The sequence below is a fragment of the Dasypus novemcinctus genome, chromosome 14 (genome assembly GCF_030445035.2).
Source record: "Dasypus novemcinctus isolate mDasNov1 chromosome 14, mDasNov1.1.hap2, whole genome shotgun sequence".
NCBI classification, from domain to species: Eukaryota; Metazoa; Chordata; class Mammalia; order Cingulata; family Dasypodidae; genus Dasypus; species Dasypus novemcinctus.
This window is the reverse complement of record NC_080686.1, coordinates 17,744,520-17,767,000: the sequence shown is the minus strand read 5'-3', so window position 1 is coordinate 17,767,000 and position 22,481 is coordinate 17,744,520. Positions and strand designations below refer to the sequence as shown.

Sequence of the window (22,481 nt, the reverse complement as noted above, 5' to 3'; positions counted from 1 at the left end):
CCACTGCCTCTACATCAATGATAAAAATTCTTCCACTGCTAGAATAACAATGAGTCTATAGTAGAATAACAGTAAGTCTACTCTAATCCACTGTGCATTACCCAATCCTGAGAATTCTGGGATAGTGATGCCCACTCCACCTCTAAGTGAGAAGGGGCTTAGATCCCACGGGGCAGATGGATGAGACTATCTTGCTTGCAGTTGCAGACACTCTCTCTTTCTTGGGGTGGGTATTGACCATCATCATCACTTTGTTAGTTGCCCTGGGTGAGTCCAATGAACTGGAGAATAGGTGTTGCAACTCTGCTGAGATTCAGGGCCCAACTGGCACATGGATGAACCAAAGATTTAAGTCTCTTGGACATACACCTATCGAGTATAGTACTAACTATAGGTTCAAATAGAATGGGCAGAAGAGCCATGTGTAGGGAAACCACAAATGAGTTCAACTCTGTCACACTGGGGGGATAAGTACCAAGGTAAGGCCCACTGGCAGGGTGCCAAACTCCTGAGCTGTCTGTCCAGCCTATAGTGTATGGATGTCTCTAGAGCCCACAGGAGCCCCTCTATTTGAGTCAACTTTTACTGTGGCAGTCAAGAAGATCCTGCTGAGACATACATAAGCGTAAACTTTGGTAAGACCTCCTGACTCACTTTAAAATCTCTTAGCCATAAGAACTCATTTGTATTTACCATTTCCCCCTTATGGTCAAGATCTTTTCCAGGTGCATTGTTAGTTGGCACTTGGTAGTAGTCCCTCAGTGCCAGGGAGGTTCATCCCCAGGAGTCATGTCACACAATAGTGGGAAGGTAGTATATTTATATGGTGAGTTTAGCTTAGAGAGAGGCCACAAATGAGCAACAAGGAGGCTCTCAGGAGTGAACTCTTAGGCAACATATAATACTCAGCTAAGTTTCAATTTCAAAAGAAAAGATTCATAAATACAATCATCAATCAAGGGCTTGGTGCAATGGTCCATCCTCCTCTTATGTTGAACCATCCTTGCATACCAGGGATGAAACCCACTTGGTCATGGTGCATAATTCATTTGATGTGTTGTTAAAAATGATTAGCAAGTATTTTGTTGAGGATTTTAGCATCTAGATTCATTAGAGAGCTTGGTCTATAGGTTTTCTTTCTTGTGGCATCTTTGTGTGACTTTGGTATTAGGGTGATGTTGGAATCATAGAATGAGGTAGGCTATGATCCCTCCACTTTTATTTTTTGGAAGTGTTTAAGCAGGGTTGGTGTTAGTTCTTTCTGGAATGGTAGAATTCACCTGTGAAGTCATCTGGTCCTGGGCTTTTTTTAGTTGGGAGGTTTTTGATGACTAATTCTGTCTTGTAACTTGTGATTGGTCTGTTGAGTCTATCAATTTCTTCTTTCATTAATGTAGGATGCGTATCTGTTTCTGGGAATTTTTCCATTTCATCTAAGTTATCCATCTTGTTGGCATACAATTTTTCAAAGTATCCTCTTATGATTCTCTTTATTTCATTGGGATCAGTTGTGATATCCCCCTCCTCATTGCTTATTTTATGTATTTGAATCTTCTCTCTTTTTTTCTTTGTTAATCTAACTAAGGGTTTGTCAATCTTATTGATTTTCTCAAAGAACCAGCTTTAGTGGTTTCTTATTTTCAATTTCATTTAGCTCTGCTCTAATCTTTGTTACTTCATTCTTTCTACTTGCTTTGGGATTAGTTTGTTGTTCTTTTTCTAATACCCCAAATGTGCAGTTAGGTCTTTGATTTTAGCTCTTTCTTCTCTTTTAATATAGACATTAATGTCTCTAAATTTCTCTCTCAGCTCTGCTTTTGCTGTATCCCATAGGTTTGATATGATGTGCTGTCATTTTCATTTGTTTCAAGGTAGTTACTGATTTCTTTTGCAATTTCCTCCTTGACCTAATGATCCTCTAAGAGCATATAGTTTAACTTTCTTATTTTTTGTGCCTAATCTGGTTCTCTGGCCCTCACTGATTTCCAGCTTCATTCCATTGTGGCCAGAGAAATTACTTTGTATAATTTCAATCTTTCTGAATTCATTGAGAGTTGTTCTGTGACCAGATCTTGCAGAATGATATATGTGCCCTCCAGAAAAATGTATATCTTGCTGTATTTGGGTGTAATGTTCTGTTTATGTCTATTAGGTTTAGATCCTCTAATTATTATTCAAGGTCTGTTTATTTATTGATCCTCTGTCAATATGTTCTGTCTAGTGGTGATAATGGTGTATTAAAGTCCCTCACTATAATTGTACAGGCATCTTTTTCTCCACTTAGTTTTTCCAGTGTTTGCTTCATGTATTTTAAGGCACCCTTGTTAGGTGTATACATGTTTATATTGTTCTTTTTTCTTGATGGATTACCCTTTTCATTAATAGATAGTGTCCTTCTTTGTCTCTTACAATAGTTTTGCTTTTAAAGTCTATTTTGTCTGATATTAATATAGCTACTCCCACCCATTTTTGGTTATAGTTTGCATGTAAAATTGTTTTCCCACAATTCCCTTTCAACCTCCTGTGCCCCTGGGTCTAGGTGAATTTCTTGTAGACAGCATATAGATGGGTCATTTCCTTATCCATTCTGCCAATCTGTGTCTCTTGATTGGATAGTTTAATCCATTAACATTCAGTGTTATTACTCTCAAGGAATTACATTTAGGCATATTTTCTTTAGATTTATGTATGTCCTATGTTGTTTATATTTCTCTTTTTATCTTTTTAGTTATTCTTACATTCTCCTCCAACTCTCTCTTTCCTGTTTTTTTTTTTTTTTCCTTTCAACCTGCAGAACTCTTTTTAGTATTTCTTTAAGGGCAGGTTTCTTATTGACAAAACTATCTTAATTTCTGTTTATCTGTGAATATTTTGAATTCTCTCTCATTCTTGAATGCCAGCTTTGCTGGATATAGAATTCTTGGCTAGAAGTTTTTTTTTTTTGTTTTCTGTTTAGCATCTTAACTATATCATACCACTGTCCTCTTGCCTCCATGGTTTCAGATGAGAAATCAGCATTTAATCTTATCGAGCTTCTGTTGTATGTGATGGATCTCTTCTCTCTTACTGCTTTCAGTATTCTCTCTTTGTCTTGAGCATTGCACAATTTGATAAGTATATGTCTTGGGGTACATCTGTTAGGATTTATACTGTTTGGGGTGTGCTGCACTTCCTGGACTTGTAAGTCCATGTCCCTCAAAAGAGTTGGGAAATTTTCAGCCATTATTTCCTCCAACACTCCTTCTGCTCCCTTTCCCTTCTCTTCTACCTCTGGAATGCCCATAATGTATTTGTGTGGTTTTTGTTGGTATTCAAATCCCTAAGTCTGGGCTGGATTTTTTCTATCTTTTATCTATCTTTTCTACTATCTGTTTGATTTCAGATGTACTGTTTTGGCATCACTAATACTTTCCTCTGCTTGTTCAAATCTGCTGTTATGTACTTTGACTATATTTTTTATTTCTTGCATTGTGCTATTCATTACCATCATATCCGTTATTGTTTTATGTATCTTTACAATGCCTTCAGTATGTTCCCCCAGTGTCTTCTTAACATCCTTTATCTCTTTCTTTACTTCATTAAGTTGATTCATAATATTTGTTTGGACATCCCTGATTAGTTGTTCCGTATTCTGCATCTCCTCTTGTTTTTTAGTTTGTTCATTAGACTGGGTCATATCTTCCTGTTTCTTAGTATGGCTTGTAATTTTTTGTTGGTGTCTAGGCATCTGTTTATCTTGATGTGTTTATTTGGTTGGTTAGTTTCACTTTATACTCTAGGGTTTTATTGTGTGTGTGTGTGTGTGGTAATTTCATTTTGACACTTGGTTCCTCTTGTTCTATATCCTTGCAGTTTTGCTTTTCCTTTGGCTTCTTCATCTGCATAGCTCTCTCTAGGATGATGTCCATAACTTGCCCATTTTATGTATCTCCAAAACAGTACGCTTAGATAGGTTTTTGCCCTTTCTCTATTCTTTTTTGTGAAGGAATTGGACTCTGCTTATTTACCTCAATGCCATTTTCCCAGAATTCCCCCTTTTGACTTTTTAATGTAATACCTTTAGAAAAATGATCTTCTATTTATACCTTACATTATTTTATATTTTATAATATACTTGTGTTATATTTATTCCTTACATTGTATTCAGAATAAAACCATGTGGTGTGGTATTAAATATGCTATCACATGACAACAAATGTCTGGTTCTGATGAAGAACCAAATGTTCTATTTACACATTCCAATATGGAAGCCACCAGCCAACTGTGACTAATGAGCATTTGCAATGTAGTTAGCACAACTGAGGAGCTCAACTTTAGTTTTATTTGGTTTTCATTAAGATAAATTTAATTATCCATACATAGCTAGTAGCTGTCATATTGGACTGGGCATATCTAGATTTTTCAGAATAAAAAAGTTATTTAAAGTGTTCCAAATACCTGGTAAGTGATCTGGAAATAAGGTTGTTTCTCCTTTCATTTCTATGTGTGGCATTTTATCTAAAGATATTCTTAATCTACATGTATTTCTAAGACAAGAACATTTACTATCACTTAGCATCTAATAATTGCAAGACATTTTCACAGTACTTTTTGTACATTGTCTGAAATCCTTAAATGAACCAGTAAAATAGATATTGTTATTGCTATTTTACATAGGAATTAGCCGAGGAATCCTAAGGTAGTCAGTGACAGAGTTGCAATTCAAATCCAGTTTTCAAAAACTCCAATCTTTGCCCTTTCCCCTCCATAATAAAAAGATTTCTTGCAAAAATAAAAGTATAAGATATCTTCCCAGTGTTTGCCTATTATAAAATGGCAATAACTATGATGAGGCACATGCATTTGAAGTGAATGCATATTAATAAAATGAACAGAAGAGAAGTTTTCTAAACTGTACACTGACAAAATACAACCCTTAAGAGGTTAAGAGGCGGGAAACGGACTTGGCCCAGTGGTTAGGGCGTCCGTCTCCCACATGGGAGGTCCGCGGTTCAAACCCCGGGCCTCCTTGACCCGTGTGGAGCTGGCCCACGCGCAGTGCTGATGCGCACAAGGAGTGCCCTGTCACGCAGAGGTGTCCCCGCGTAGAGGAGCCCCACGTGCAAGGAGTGCGCCCTGTAAGGAGAGCCGCCCAACGCGAAAGAAAGTGCAGCCTGCCCAGGAATGGCGCAGCACACACCTTCCCATGCCGCTGACGACAACAGAAGCGGACAAAGAAATAAGACGCAGCACATAGACACAGAGAACAGACAATTGGGGGCGGGGGGGGGGGGGATTAAAAATAAATAAATAAATCTTTAAAAAAAAAAAAAAAAGAGGTTAAGAGGTTTCCCCCTGACTGCGTGACCAATGAATTACAGTGCTGCTCTGGCAACCTGATTCTCCTATTTATATGATATCTCCACCATGTTAGTGTAAGGCTTCAGAGTTCCCAGTTCAGGTACATAACTTGCTTGACTTTAAATAATTTAAATGAACTGGGAGCAATGGGAGTTATTGCAACTTTACATAGGAGCCCACTGAATCTCAATGAAATTGAGAGAACCCAAATGCACACATAAAGTTGAGAACAGAGCAAGGGTTTGAGAGACAGAAACACAACCCTGGTTTCTAAGTCCCAGCCCAGTTGTCTTTCTATTTCAACATGATTATTGCAGAAGAGAGAAATAGTAGGTACTAAAAATAGAGAAAGAATTCCTAGTACTGATAAAAACGACCTTCCTGAGGGGAGAAGACCTTCAGCTTCTGGTTTTATGGATGGGAATGATGTTTTCCAAACCTTGAGAGAAGGCCTGCAGATGACACAGCTACATTGGACTGGGCACAAGGAGCGAGATTTTGTACAATGATGCAGCTCACCTGTTGCATGGAAACAGCATCTCCTGATTGCTATCTTCCTCTTCAGACTTAACAACAATGCTTTCAAGAAACCATCCATTACCTGTGCAAATGGACAATGAACATTAATTTAACTCTTGGGCATAAAATGTACTAGTGTTTGATTTCATTCATTGACTCTCCAAATGTTCTCTTTAAAATACATGTGTTAGGCAATTTGTGTGCAAAAATATGCAACTTAATCCAGCAGAAAAATAAAAGCATGAGTGAGTGACCTGATTACTTAGAGTAGTATAAGCAGAGAAAAAGAAGAGATCTTATTAAGGAATTCATTCAAAAGCACACAAGCCAGGAGTAAAGAGAGATGTAAATTCATATAAAGGCATTTCAATACATTTGTTTATAGAAGAGAGATAGGTTTAAGGAATAGCAGAAAGTCACAATCAGCCATCATTCTTAATGGTGAAAATTTAGACGTTACCACTGATTACTAATGGTGAAAATTTAGACGTTCTCGCCCAGTACTGTACTTATCAGAACAATTACACAAAGGAAAAAGAAAGAAAAAGAGAAACAAGAAAGAAAAGAGAAATATAAAGGAAAGTTAAGAAGTGTTGGAAAGGAAGAAATAGAATTGTCATTCTCTGATTATCTGACTTTCTAAATTGAAAATTGAAAGGAATTAAAATAGACAGGCAAAAATTTAAGGATAAATCATCAGACTGTACAATACACTGAACCCTATTGTAGATGAAGAAATATGGTTAATAGTATAAGAATGTTCTTTCATGAATTATAACAGACGTAGACACTAATACAAGGTTTTAATATAGAGTAGAAGATGGAAAAAAATCCACATAGTGGAAACCATGGGCAATGGTTAATAACATTCTTTTAATAATTTGTCATCAATTGTAACAAATGTAATTACTGTTAAAAAATAATAGTTATTAAAAAGTGCAATCACCAATTATAACAAACGTTCCATACCAATGCAAGGTATTGGTAGTGGAGTGTATTATGGGAATCCTGTATTTTATGCATAATTCTGTAAACCTACAACTTCTCTAATTTAAAAAATTTATTTAAATTGGGAAACCCAGGGTCAGTTTCCCATGCTTTCTGAAGAAAAAAACAAAAACAACTCAGGGAAGTCGATGTGGCTCAGCAGTTAAGTGCTGGCTTCCCACAATAAAAAAGGAGGTCCCAGGTTCAATCCCTGGTCCCTGGTACCACCAAAAAAAAAAATTATTTACAAAAATCCATTGCCTTTCTATTCACCAGAAAGGAACAAATGAAAAAAATAGTTTAATGAAAATTATGCTGTTGGATTGCTATAAAAATTTAAGAATCTAGGTAAATTTAAAAATAGATAAAATGTGATTTATAGAAAAAATTTATATAAATTTACTGGATGACAGCAAAAAGTTCACAAATAAATGGAGAAATATCTCAGGTTCATTATCAGGGAGACATTGTAGAGAGGTCAGTTTCTTTCAAATTAACCTAAAACTTCAGTGTAATTAGATCAAATTCACCTTTGGGTTTTACAAGAAAATCGACAAAATGATAAAAAAAAATTTATGTGGATAAGAAAAGGCACAAGAACATCAAAGGCATGCCCGAATTAGAATAAGGTAGAGGAATTGACCCTACCATTTATAAAATTTATTATAAATCTATACTAATTAAGACAGAATGGAACTGTTGCTAGCATAGCTATATGGAACAGAAAAAAAGACTTGGAACTGACCTACACATTTATACAACCTAATATAGGCAGTGTTTGCTTTGCAAAGTTGTGCAGATTTATAAAAATGACTGTGCAAGCTGAAATTGTGCAAAGTGATCTTTATATTCAATAGGAAAATTGCAGTTGTTCCATGACTTCTAAACATTTTTGTCAAAATATTAAAAAACTCTCTTACTCTTGGTTATAAATATATCAGAAAATGAAAATAACAAAACCAATATTTATTTCATACCTTATCATTTAAAGCATTAGAAATGTGGATAATTAAAGTGCTTTATTTCTTGGTAATAAATTTATCAAGAGTAGTTTGCATGATGTTTGCCTCTTTCCCTTGTCATAAAACTTAAAATATGGATTGAGCATCTTTTCAATGCCTTGCAAATTTTCAAACTCTTCTCTAAGTTTGGATCTGCTCCCAACATTTTATCCTTTGTGCTTTAGATGTCATAAAAGATCTCCTAAAATTTCTTTACTGTGAAGCTTTTACCAATGTCACTTCCTGGGGGACATCTTAACCTTTTTGTCACAACCACTTCCCTCATTCATGTTGATAAATTGTCCTTCTCCTAGTGCCTTTGTCTACGTATCTAGAGTCTTTCAAAAGTGGCAGTGCCAACATTCCCAGTCAACTACCCTTTATCCATTCATGCTTGATTCAAATTTTACTTCCAGCATCAACTCTTTTCATTTTTGCTACATTTTCATTTTTCGATTATCCACTTTTGTAAAATGCTGTATGGATGTTTCAGTGGTACACAGGAGACCACGCAACTACATGCTTTGCTGTCTGTGCATGAACTGAATGAGAGATGTGCAGTGATCACTAGCCGACTTGAAAGAAGTGGCGTGATTGGTTGCAGATCATGACTGCTTTTGTTTTTTATGTAGAGACGTGTGGACTGAAAGTGCTGGCAGTGAAGTGCGATTCTTTCTGCAATTACACCATTAATACACACAGTAAATGAAATTTAGGGGCTTACATTGGAGAACAAAAGCCAAAAAACTATTAAAAGAATTTTCAAGAATGCCCACTAATTGGAAAAGCCTTTTTATAAAAGCAAGGATAAAACATCAGGGGATGATAAAAGTTCAGGATGGACACACTGGGAGACAGGATAGGAGAGGGAAATTCATATGAAATCACTGGTATTGGCCATGGGTAGTGGGTTATCAGACTTAATATATTAATAACAGAATCTTTGGAAAAGAAAAAAAAAATCACAGCCTAGATACTCTGAATGTGATGGTATTTCTTTTGTTTTGTATTGTTTTCAATGAAATAGTATGAAAAAGGTAGGCAGGGTAGTTTCGCTAAGCATTTTAAAATCATGTCATTGTAATTATGTACAACTTTTCTTAACTGAGTTTCAAATAGCCTAATCCCATCAGCCCGTCAAATATACCAAATATCTTACCAAATCCTACTCCTCACCCTCAGCCCGAATATCATATTTTCTCTTCTTTGGAGGAAGCCTTCAAGTTCTTCTGGACCCGTTGCCTTATGTTACTTGGCACTCAGAGTCACTTCTGGAATATTTATCACACTTTATTGTAGCTGCCGGTTTCCTATTTATCTGTTCCCACTACACCCTGCAAGTGAGAACAGAGATCACTGTATCTTGTTCCCCTTTGCACTCTCAGCCTCCGGCAAAGTGCCTGGCACATAGCAAACCCTTAACAAAGGACTCATATCATAAAAGTGTTTTAAAACACGGTCTGAGGCTCAAATGAGTCAAAATCCCCTAAGGTGCTTGTTAAAAAATAAAGGCTTATTTCTGATTTTTCAATACCTACTGAATCAGAACCTCTGGGTGGGCCCAGAAGTCTATTTTATTGGTGGTAAGGTGCTCAGATAAATCTTAAATACTCTGAAGTTTTACAAAGCTTACGGCAAAGTTGGGGCTTTACTGAAACTTTCTGTTTATTCTAAATGGGGTTAAATACCCACAAACGTAACTGTATTTCTCACTAAAAGAAATACGTTGAAACTGGATTCTCATTTTAAAAAAAACAAAAAAAAAACATCAAGAGTTTATCTGAAATCTTTCTCATACCTGTACAGGTTTTTCCTAATCAATGTTTCATTGAAAAAATAAATCAATAATCGAGAAATTCGTGGTCTTCATCCATCTAAAGCCTTTTCTGTGGGAGCAATTTGCCTCCATAAACATATTTAAAATCTTAATGTTCCTTTCATTTTTCGTTCCGTCATTCTTATTCTTTGCATCAACCATGGTAATCACATCTTACTCTTCAAATATCCAGCTTACCCCTTCACATAAATCCCTGATCCTTTTCCTTTTACCTACAAAATCCCTTGTAATTGCTGTGTTGCTGCTGTACCGTGGTGTCCACAGAACTTGACTTTGGCTCTTTTTATATTCTGGGTTGCAGCGTTTCAATTGTTTCCCTCCCTCATCACCAAGAGTTGTCTCCACATATATACATGTACTTTTTTTTTTTAATGAGGGCAGGTTAAGCCAAGGATTTCTCTAAGTGCTCTTGTCTGATCCATGGAAATGTCTGCAGCCCTGACTCCCATCAGCTCTTCTGCAAACCCCTGCCATGGTTTGCCAGGGAGGCAAAGGATGAAGGTGAGAAATCCTCATCCTTCATGAAAAGAATGCCAAAGTTATGCCACCACACCGTGACACCTTGTATAGAAGCAGTGTGTCTTGTCCTTTCTCCTCTATTCAATTTCTTATGTCAGCCTCTTTGTAATAATTTCCCCTCTACGATCTTGGTCTCATTTTACCAGATATCTCTGCTCTTTCTAGACACAGCTGCCTTCCCTTTTCTCTTCGGTAGGTGTCAAAAGCAAACGCCTCTTTCTTGCAAAGGCCATTTTAAGTTCTCCTGTGTGTTTTTTTTTTCTTTTCAGTTTTAAAATTTTAAAGGATACTTAGATTGCATAAATTGTATAGAGAATATATAAGGGATTCCCATATGCCCTTCTCCCTACACCTCCCACATTTTCCCACATTAGCAACATCTTTCATTACTGTGGTACATTCATTGCAATTGATAAACACATTTTGGAGCATTGCCACTCAGCATGGATTGTAGTTTACATTGTAGTTTATACTCTCTCTCACTCAATTCTATAGGTTATGGCAAGATATATAATGGCCCGTATCTGTCATTGTAATGTCATTCAGGATGATTCCCAAGTCCCGAAAATGTCCCTGTATCCCATGCCTTTCAAAGAGTTTTATTCAAAATTGTTTCACTAATTTAAATCCATTCATTCAATAAATGGTCATTAATTGAAAGATCTATACTGACAAGCACAATCTAAGAATGACAGATAACTCGAGGCTTCAAAATCTCAGAATCTAGTCCAAAAAATAAAAAGAGTTTAGAAATCAATGTGATGAATGATTTAGGTACTATGACCCTAAGTGAAATATGAAGTTATATTTTAGCCGTGAAAAATGCAGGTTCTAGAGTCAAATGCTTACATTTGATTCTCATCATCCTAAGGAAGAGTTAGTGAAGTGGAGTTGACAGGTTTGGTTAACAATTGCAGAAGAGATCGAGGAGAGTGAGGGGAAGGGAGACTCGCGTGTAGTTTTCAAATTGTTGTTTTGCTGCAGAGTGGGGACACGGGACACACCGGTACCCACAGCGAACCACATAGAATGCGATTGTGAATATGGTCTCACAGGACTGGAGAACACACACACACACACACACACACACACACCAAGCTTTTATTCTCCCATATTGAAAGTCATATGGTAAACCTAACCTGACAAGACCTCATTAAACTGTAATATCTTAAAGTTATTTCCTCATCTCTTCTCAATTTTACATGACCTGTAAATCAATCTTTTCTTCCACCTGTCTTTTCTACTACTTTTAATGATATTTGCAAAACCAACTTCTTACCAAAAAAAACACAAAAAACAAATCTTACCTGGGCCAGTCCCATCGTGACTAATGAGAACTTTCTTCAGTATTCCAAGAGACACGACCTTTATGGAAAAAACATCGACCTGCACGGTAAAAGAATAAACTGAATGACCATTAGGAAATTTTGTTTCTCTAGAAAACAAAAACAACAGTGCAACTATTACTATTATATTACTACACTACTGTATTACTATAAATTACTACTATATTACTATTAATATTGTTATAAAAGTTACTGCTTAACAGTCTATGTGAAAATGCCTATATTCTGTTTTGTGGGAGACACACAAGTATGTAACACATAATCTGTGCTCTCCTCAGTCTTACAGTCTAGTACAAGAGTCTAGTACAAAGTCTACAGTCTAGTAAAAGAGATAAAAAATATTGAAACATAATATTCACTTTCAATCTACCACTACCAATGATAATAATAGTTTATTTAGTCCTCACTCTGTGACAAATTCTTCTAAGTATTTTTCATGCACTGATTTATTTTAACCCTCAGAATCATGCATATACTCCTCATTTTCTCATTTTACTGTTGAAGAGAATGAAGCAAATGGCATTTTTTACTTTCCCAAGGTCAAAATGTAGAGGGTAGCTGGGCAGGGACACAGACCCAGGGCTTCTGGCTCCAGAACGCATGCTTTCAGAATTTTTTATTTTTAAATAAACTATGTATTGAAATATGTATATATATATGTGTGTGTGTGTATGCATATATTTATATACACATGGTGTTTTAAAATAAACTATTAAATAAATATAAAGTATACAAATTACCCTTGTGTGCTCTGTGAATACATCCATGTAAGTAATGGAACATCAGTAGCACCCCAAAACCTTGCCATGATTCTCAGGCACTATCCCCACCAAAAGTAACCACTACCACCAACTTTTAACATTTTCAATTAATTTAAATTAAAACTACTTTTAATTTTATTAGTTTTGCCTGATTTGAGACCAAATATAAACAGAATCATACGTTATGTACTCTTCTTGTCTGGTTTGTTTTATGCAACTTCTGTGAAATTTATCCATGTTCTTTTAACAACATTTTGTTCCTTTTAATTACTGAATATTATTCCAAAGTATTTATCCATTCTACTATCTGTGGTCAATAGTTGGTTGCAGGTTTGGGGTATTACAAATATAGACGGCTAAGAACATTTTTGTCTATCTTTTAAAGTACATTATGTACATTTCTACAGAAGAACATCTGGGTTTTAGGGTGTTTATATGTTCAGTCTTAGCAAATTGTCTCAGTTTTCCAAAATGGCTATCCCAGTGTCCATTCCCTAAACTCAGTGTCTGAGAGGTTCACCTGCTCCACAGGAAATCAGTTCATGATATTGTCATTTTTTTAAATTTTGGTCATCTGATTGGCTCTGATGCTTCACTATGTTTTTAACAGTGTTGTCCTGATTACTAATCAGGTTAGGTTTATTTTTTTCATGTTTACTGGCTATTTTTAATATCCTCTTTTGTAAATACCTATTCAGGTGTCATGTATATTTTTTAAGGTTGTGTTATCTATCATTATCTTGTTGATTTGAGTATGTTCTTTATATAGTGGGAAACAAGTACTTTGCAAGTATTTTGTAGTATATTCTCCCACTGTGATTTTCATTACTGTCTCACTTTTTATTCTCTTAATTGTGTCTTTAAGGAACAGGCATCTTTAATATTAAAATAATGTAATTTATCTCTTTTTTCCTATATGCTTAGCACTTTTTCCTGTCCTGTTTTTTGAAAGTCTTTGCATACCCCCAAAGTCTTTGTGAAGGATCATCTGGTGTGTCAGTTTGGCTAGGGTATGGTGTCCAGCTATTTGGTCAAACACTGGTCTAGTGGTTGCTATGGAGGTATTCATGGGATTAGCATGTACAATCAGATGACTTCATGTAAGAGATCGCCCTTGATAACGCAGATGGGCCTCCTCCAATAGTCAGTGGGAAACCTTAGAGCAAGGAACTGAGGGTTCCAGGGGGAAGCATAAATGTTGCCTTAAGGTGACACCCTCACTTCTTCCTGAGTTTCCAACCTAAGATATTAGGACTCAAGACTGCAACGCCATTCTTCCCAAAATTCCAGCCTTTTGAATTCTGACCTGCCCTACAGAATTCAGACTTGCCAGCCCCAGCAATCACATAAGTCAATTCCTTATAATAAATCTCTTTGTGTGTGTGTGTTTGTACATACACACGTGCATATATAGCCTGTCTGTTTTGCTTCTTTGAAGAATCCTGACTGATACAGTCATAAAGATTTTCTCTTATGTTCACTTCTAGATATTGTTGTACCTTCCACAATTAGACTTAACTTTGCATGGAATAGATTTTTGCATTTGGTGTAAAATAATTGGTCATCATTTCTTTTTATCTTTATGGAGATTCAACTGACTATTAGAATTTTACTGAAAAGACTATCCTTAACCTGATGCTGTGCATATACATGTGGGACGGTTTCTGGACTCTCTTCTGTTTCTTTGCCCATTTTGTCTCACCTTGTACCAGTTAATGCTGACTTAATTCTTGTAACTTTATAATAAGTTTTGATATCTAGTACTGTTAAGTCCTCCAGCTTTGGCTTTCTTCCTCAAGATTACCTTGGGTGTATTTGACACTTTGTGATCCATATACATTTTAGAATTAGATTGCCAATGTATATGGAAAATATTTCAGGGACTTTGATTATTACTAAATTGAAGCTACAGCTCAATAGGAGAGAACTGATAGCTTTATAATATAGAGTTTTCCAATTCAGGGACACAGTATAGTCTCCATTCGTTAGGTCTTGTTAAAATTTTCTAATGCCGTTCTATACATTTCCATGTAGACAGCCTACCTTGGCCTCCCCAGTGGTTATTGTACAATAGGACAGTGAATGGATTAAACACATGGCAGGGGAGGAGGCCAGCTGGACATGACCCCAGGACAAGGGCTCCCTCTCCTCCCACTGCTCTAGCCATGGGCACTCCTATGTGTTGAGGTCTTGTAGAAATCCAGTCCCAGCTGCCACAGCAGAGACCTCTAGAACACATACATATATTGGCTGCTCCTCTTTCCTGGTCTTGCCCTCCTTCCCTCCTTCTTCCTGGGAACACAGCCCACATTCTCTCCCTCTAGAATCTGTTGCGGGTTCTGTTTTGGGAAAATTCAAACTAAGGTCCCACACTTACCACTGCCACTTTCTGTTTGGCTTTCTGCTTCCAGGCTGCTGCTTACAAATGACTGGATGCCAGGCTCTCCTCTCCCCTTCCTTTCTCTCCAGGGTCCTGGATCCTCAAGCCCTCACCTTGAGGGCCTTGGCCCTCTCTAATGCCTTTCAACCAGATTTAAAAGCAGTTTTTATCAACCATTTCTAGTTATGCTCAGCAGGATGCTTGTATCATTAACAGCTAGCTTGCCCTCGTAGAAAGCAGAACCTCAGTGAATTTCTGTTTTAATAGAAGAAACTGGGGATTACTCAAAGCTGCATTTTTAATAGTAAAGTCCCTTCTAGACTCAACTCCACTGGAATAGCACGCACACAAAGAGCTAAAAAACCCTTCCTTGAATTTCCTAATAAGGATCAAAGGAGTGTCTCGGGAATTTCGTGCTGGTGCATCCTCTTAATTAAAGAAACTAGGGGCAGGATGGTGAATAAGCACTGAGGAGGATCTTCGCATTACCTGACCACGCTGAAACTTGACGTCATTGTTCTTGGACTGATGGAGCCTCCGTTTCCCCGAATCTCCTCTGGTGCCAACAAGGTTGATAAATACGTTAGACTCCGTCTCTGCGCCCAGTATCTTGCCAGTGTATACGTGGATCTCATAAGCCACCACTGGAAAATCAGAACTCTTTGGTGACTGTTTTCAAGTTTTTATTTTTTTCTCTAAATGTAATTAGATGCTCTTGACAGGAACCAGAAAAATGATCTAGTTGGTATGGATCACTCTACGGTATTTGGCCCTCACTCTTTTTTTATGCATTACCCCATTCAGACATACTCTCAACTATTTAATGTTTGCCTCCTTCACAGGACTCTCAGCTATTCAAAGAACTACTGTTTCAAAATAATTGTTAGTAATTATGGACTTTTATTAACCACCACACCTTCACAGTCTCTATGAAATTCGTATTTTTCAAATGAAAGAAAGAAAAGAAACTCCTTTCTCATAATTAGATTAAAGTGGCATTTTTTCTCTCTCTCTGAAGTTTGTCTGTTCAAATCACAGGTGGTACTCAAGCACTTGCTTCATGGAGATGACTACTCCAATAATGGGGATTTTTTTAAATAGTCCTTCTGAGTGAGAAAAAAATACAAAATCCTAAAAAAATGCAAATTTTAATACAATTTTTAAAAAAGAGTTCCGTGAAGTACCAGCAAATGTAATACTCTGTATTTGGCCTTGGAATTAAGGCAATTTCTGAGACACTGGTAGAAGTCACTAAGTTAGAAAGAGCTTTCTCTTGCTGATACTGCTATATGAATAATATCTTGGCTACATTGATTGCCTTTTATTTAAGGATCCTAGAACTATTTGTAAATTATAGTCTTTGCAATTGAACAGTTACATTTATAGAAATTCACATTAACATTTCCCAAAGAACTGAGACATGAAAATCCAACAAGTAAGAAAACAAGGTAAGTGAGAAACATTGAATGTTTCCATCATGCCTGACCTTTAAAAAGACAAATGTGGCATATCAGGAAACAGTATAAGCAGAGAAGATAAATCCTTTCCTCTGTGCAATGTTACATATTCTAAAATAGCCAGAGTGGAAGACAGCTGAGTTTAAGCAGAAAATTAGAACACTTCTCATAGATTTAGGATAGCGAAAAAAAAAAAAAAAAAAAAAACTTTTAAAGCTACCTATATTGAGATTTGGTCTGACAAGCTGTATAACTGCCAGAATTGAGTTGAGCCAAAACTTTTGCTGGAATTCTTCATGAAAGCAAGCAAGATGGAGACAAGGGTATTAGATGCCATTTTAGAGAAACCATGCTTCTGCTTACTGAGACTGCTTTATATCAGATGGAGAGTGAACTGCTTCACATAAAAAAAGGAAAACAAAATATTAAAGCCCATGTCAAGTAACACAGTTAAATTTATAGTTTAAAAAATTTTAGTGTACCTATCAAAACTATTTAGAACAGAGAGCACGTGTTTACAGCACAGACAATTCCACCCAACCCTCCCTCTGCCATTGTACACAGCTGTTGATCAAATCATGATCCTTTCTGCACCGGACCTCAAAATCCCTCCCAGAGTTTCCTGGGGTTCCTATAAACTGTTTAGATTTAGTATACACACACACACAAATGGCCTTACCATCTAAAATTCAAAGAAAGAGAATCAAATGTAACTGAAATTTAGAACCAGGAAATTTATCACTAAGCTTTATTCTCAAACCACATCAAAAAGAGATTCAGAGTTTAAAATGGAAGATGAAATAAAACATATAATCTCATCTGGAGAAAGAGACATTTTCCTAGAATCAGTATCATTGACTCTCAGTTATATTAGATAACATAATTCGCTAAGTCTTTGCTATAGTTCTGCTGCAAAAACATGTATGTTCTTTTTTAAAATGCTAAATTCATAACACATTTTATCTCAAAACTTTCATGATCCTTATAGTGGTTTTATATTTTTCCTTATAATCTAACAATGCAAAGGAAGTACTTAAAAAATGCTTAGCCACTGTGTCATTTCAACACTCCTGCAAATATTATGTATTTTAAATGAGTCTTTAGTCAGTGAAGATTGTGTGAATCTGTTGCTGAGTCCTTCTCCTGGAACCTGATATGCCAGTGCCCAATGTTGTTGATTTAAAGGAAGAGCCACATGCTTTAGCTCTCAGACATTCCTTCTGTTGTAAAAACGTTTAAGGCTAAGAAAATATTTTTACCCTAAGAGAGGGACATCCATGTACAAGGAGGTGAATTCCTTGGGGTGCCTGATGCTGTTTAAAATGTAAGTTAGAAGACAATTTAAAATCAGCTCAAGTAGTTAAGAAAAACAAGATGGGTTTCTAGATGCTTCTGTTTTAAAGAATGGAAGAGATCATTTGACCTGAACATATTCAAAGGTAGGTCTTACTAATCAATCATTCTGACTATAAATAAAAGTTTCTTATACTACTAGATTTTTAAAAGTACCCATTAATGCATCTGCATGTATCATTGACAAAGTTCAGCCTTTTTGATGGCTGTTGTGTTTTTTTTAACTTATTCAGGATTCTTTGGGCTTATAAACTTATGGCTTACATAATAGTAACAATATTTGACGTCTCTTTAGGGACTCAAATATCTTTCAAAATCTTCACCTGCAGGTTTATTTTCAAATGTCATTCTAAGCCATAATGGTGCCAGCATTTGTTCAAGACAATTTATCAGCAATTCCTACATTAACATCCCTATAAAAAATATCCTTAAGATTCCCTTTCAGGAAATTTTGGATTCTTTAGTTTGTTTACTGAAGCAAGCACAGAGTTAATAATATATATATATGCTTGTTCATCATAGGGACATATAGTTCTTCAGTCAGCAGGGTATATTAAAAATGACACATGGCTGGAGGGGTCATGTTGAAATAAATTAATCAAATATTATTTTTCACTAGAAGTTTAGGAGAGGAATGCCCAAAGTGTTTATCCAGGAACAATAACAAAAATTCTCTCCCAATATCCACTTTGACTGCAATGAATAAATTCTGCTGCTTAAGCGGATTTAAACTAGTAAAAAGCAAAACAAAAAACATTTCTGTTTCCTTGTCTGCATTATAATGCACAGATAAATTGTATCTCCCTAGCAGAAATCCATATGTTGGCATTTCCTACACCCTGCCTGTCTTTTCAGCAGTATCAGTGCATCCAAGAACAGTTAACCTGGGGAGTGAGTGTAGCTCAGTGGTCGAGAGCCTGCTTCCCATGTACCAGGTCCTAGGTTCCATTCCTGGTACCTCCTAAAAAACAAAAGCAAAAACAAAAACGAAAATAACAGTTAACCTGTGCTCAGCATCCCTAAACCATGTCCTTTCCTGAAATTTCTCTAGAAATGCTGTGGAAAAGAAACATTTTTCATCATTAACATCTCTTTTTTACCTCTTTTGAAATGTTGATTATGAGTCTTCAAAACTGGGGTTTCCTTCATATAATATCATTGCATCTGTGATCGAGTTTCCTAATTTTCTTTTGAGAGATTTTTTTGGCTGGCAAGTTCATGTTTTTCCTAATAATAAAGGTTTCTTCTCCAGCAAGGTGATGGGAGAAGAAACTACACCCAGACATCATCTGTCTCTTCAGCAGCTAGGTCCTGGTGTCCAGATTAGGTCAGAGGAGAGCAGAGTGATGAGCCCCAGGCAGGCGTCTCTTCTTTTTCCACTTTACAATCACTCAGACCAGGATTCTATCCTCAGGCCAACAGGAAGAATAAATTGGGAGAAGATGCTCCCTGAATCTGAGAAGCACACCAGTCTTGTTCATTTGGAGGTGGAAGGCAGAGAGACTGCAGGGTTCCTCAACTCCTCACTGGCTGGAGCATCTAAGTGGCCCTGATTTCACTTCTAAGGCTACCTGCACCAGATATCCAAGCATGGGATACGGAAAGACAAAGATCAACCCACAATGGGAGGGAGAAGGGCAGGGATATAGATTGTCGTGAGAGACAACAATCACATATGTTTTAATATTAAAGAAAATATATTTAAAATGAAGAGGAAATTAAAGCAAAAGCAAAAATCTGAAGCAAAAGTAGACCAGTAAGGAAGAGACACAGGGGCACTGGCATCACTGTGCAGCTGCTTATGGAGTGTCAAGCCCTGTAAAGGAGGCTGGGATGCAAGTCCAAATTGTGAGGGCCACGTAGATGCTCTCATGATCCTGAGCAGTCACCCAGTGTCTGGGCACTAGAGAACAGGAGCAGAGAAATGATAGGAACCATTATAGATTAATGGCAGCTGGTAGGGTGGGCAAGAGGTCTGTGGGAGCCACCAGGAATCCAACAAGAAGGAGAATGAAGGACGCCAGGAGCTAACCGAGTCCCACCCCAAAGTGAGAGACTTCTGTCCTGTGAACCATGTCCTTGATTGCCCGCTCTCAAAAGGTCAGGAATGAGTTACATCATGGGAAAAGATGTTCCTGGGACAAAGCTCTGCTTTCTCCCATTCAGAAGTGGCACTGGATCTGTCAAAAGAGCATTATTATCCATCGTACTTCTGACAATCATATCAAGATACTATTTTGAGATTGTAACAGAGATTTTTCTTGTTCACATTTTTCTTTTTGTTCCATGGATTGACACTTACTGCTTAGGGTGCTTAGGGTCAGAAAGTTCTAAGTAAGGCTTAGAACACAAAGTCCACTGATTTCTGGAATAGATTTAAGGAATCTCAGGGAAGACACTGCTTGTGAAAAGCATGACTGGATTTTAAGAGCTGGATATTTGAAAGAAAAGTTTCATTTCATTTCTTCTCTTCTCTAGTCTCTATTTTGAAGTCTGTCTTCTTTCTTAATGTAAGCACTTAGAACTATAAATTTCCCTTTCACCATTGCCTTCTCTGTATCCCATAAATTTTGCTATGTTGCATTTCCAATTTCATTTGCCTCAAGATATTTCCTAACATCACTTCTGATTTCTTCTTTAATCCAATAGTTGTTTAAGAGTATGTTGTTTAATTTCCACACATTTGTGAATGCCCCATTTCTCCCTCTGTTATGGATTTCTAGCTTCATTCCATTGTGACTGCAGAATATACATTTTATGATTTCAATATTTTAAATTTTTGATACTTGTTTTTTTTTTGTCCCAACATATGGTCTATGCTGGAGAATGATTCATGTGCATTTGAGAAGAATGTGTATTCTGTTTTTGTTGTGTGAAGTATTCTACATCTGTCTTATGTCTAGTTAGTCCAGAATATCATTCAAATCTTGTATTGGTATTAAGACTAGATGTTGTATACATTATTGAAAGTGGTGTATTAAAGTATCCAACTATTAATGTATAATCATCAATTTCTCCCCTGAAATCTGTCAGTACTTGCTTCATATATTTGGGGCTCTGCTGTTAGGTGCATATATATTTATCAGTGTTATACCTTTCTCTTGAATTGTCTCCTTTATCAGTATAAAATGACTGCCTGTTCCTTGTAACTGTTTTTAGACTTAAAGTCTATTTTAACTGACATTGGTATAGCTACCCCAGCTCTCTTTTGGTTACTACTACTTGTGTGGTATACTATTTCCATCCTTTCACATTAAATCTTCTGTTTCTTTGAATTTAAGATGAGTATCACAGACAACATATATAGTTGGGACATGATTTTTATCTGGTCTGCCAATCGCTGCCCTTTGGCTGAAGAGTTTAATCCATTTATATTTAAAGTCACTACTGATAACATAAGAATTGCTTCTGCCATTTTGCTATTTAGCTTTTGTGACTCTTTTAATTTTTTATCCCTCACTTCTTCTGTTGATGCCTTCTTTATATTTATTTGATTTTTTTGTATTCTGCCATGTTAAATGACTTCTCATTTCTATCTGGATTTATTTTTCATCTATTTTCCTTGTGATCAACATGAGGGTAAAATTTAACATCCTAAAAATATAACAATCATATTTGGTTTGATATCAGATTAACTTCAGCAGCAAAAACATATATTTTTCTTATATCCTTCTTTCCCCCGACTTTTTTTATTTGTACTGGTTTCTACTTATATCTTTGTATGCTGCATGTCCAAAACCATAGATGTATCATTACTTTTTATGGATTTGCATTTTAGCACCTCTAGGAAGTAAGAAGCAGAGTTACAGACCAAACAAAACAATACAATAATGCTGGCATTTATAATTACCCAAATGGTTACCTTTACCACAAGCCCTTTTTTAAAAAATTAATTTCTTGAAGTATGTCACTCATACATAAACATACATAAATAGTAAGTGTATAATAATAGTTGTGACCTTACAAAACAAACATATGTAACATAATACAGGACTCTCATAACTCATCCTACCACCAATAACTTGCATTGTTGTTAAACCTTTTTAACTAATGATTAAGGAGCATTGTCAAAATATTACTACTAACCAAAGTACTTTCCCCCAACCAACCCTATTATTATTTATAAATGAACATACATAAACATCATTTATATGTGAGCATACATAAATAATTAAGTGTATAGTAAAAGTTGTCAACTTACAAAGCAAACATGCATAACATCATACAGGGGTCTCATACATCAACCCTCCACCAACACCTTGAATTGTTGTGAGATGTTTCTTACAAATTATGAAAGAATATTGTCAAAATCTTAACTAATCATAGTCTTTATCTTACATTTGGTGTGTTTATCCCCCAACCCACCCTATTATTAGTTTTTAAATATATTTTTTATGACAGAAGTTGTAAACTTATAAAACAATCATGCACATGTGCAGAGGTCCCAAACAAACCCCTCCATCAACACACCACACTGTGGGGGAACATTTGCTACAGATAAGATAATATCATCAAATTGTTATCATGTCCATAGGGTACATTAGGGTCACATTTTCCATACTGCCTCATTATCAACACAGTACATCTTTGGCATAAATGCAAGAATATTATATTATTACTGCTAACCACGGTCCATAGGTCACTCCAGTTGTATTTTTCCCATGCTCCTCCACATTCCCAACACCCTACAGTAGTGAGGTACCTTTGCTCTAGCTCATAAAGGACACCCTTGCATCTGTACCAACAACCACAATTCTCATCCACCTCTTGGTTTACTGTGCAATTCAGTTTCTAGATTATTCTCCAGTATTCTGTCGATTGGTATTTACATTCCTAGAATACCATTTTTAGCCACATCCCCATTTATAAACTAGCTGTTACTCACTATGTGTTCACATCCATTCTATACATTTCCACACTTTTACAGGAAAGCTATTTAAAACTTCTACATACATTAAACATCAGTAGTCCAGCCCAGTCC

The 22,481-nt window shown here is 36.3% G+C and overlaps 1 protein-coding gene across 1 annotated transcript in view; it reads right to left on the bottom strand.

Annotated features, from left to right (window-relative positions):
- The window catches only part of RP1 (RP1 axonemal microtubule associated), a 391,698-nt gene that overhangs the window by 2,919 nt on the left and 366,298 nt on the right, over nucleotides 1–22,481 (bottom strand). The window contains exons 27-29 of the mRNA XM_058275538.2: nucleotides 15,180–15,334; nucleotides 11,511–11,589; nucleotides 5,860–5,941 (exon numbers count right to left, since the gene is read on the bottom strand). Coding sequence (XP_058131521.1) covers nucleotides 5,860–5,941; nucleotides 11,511–11,589; nucleotides 15,180–15,334 — 316 coding nt within the window. The remainder of the gene's footprint in view (nucleotides 1–5,859; nucleotides 5,942–11,510; nucleotides 11,590–15,179; nucleotides 15,335–22,481) is intronic.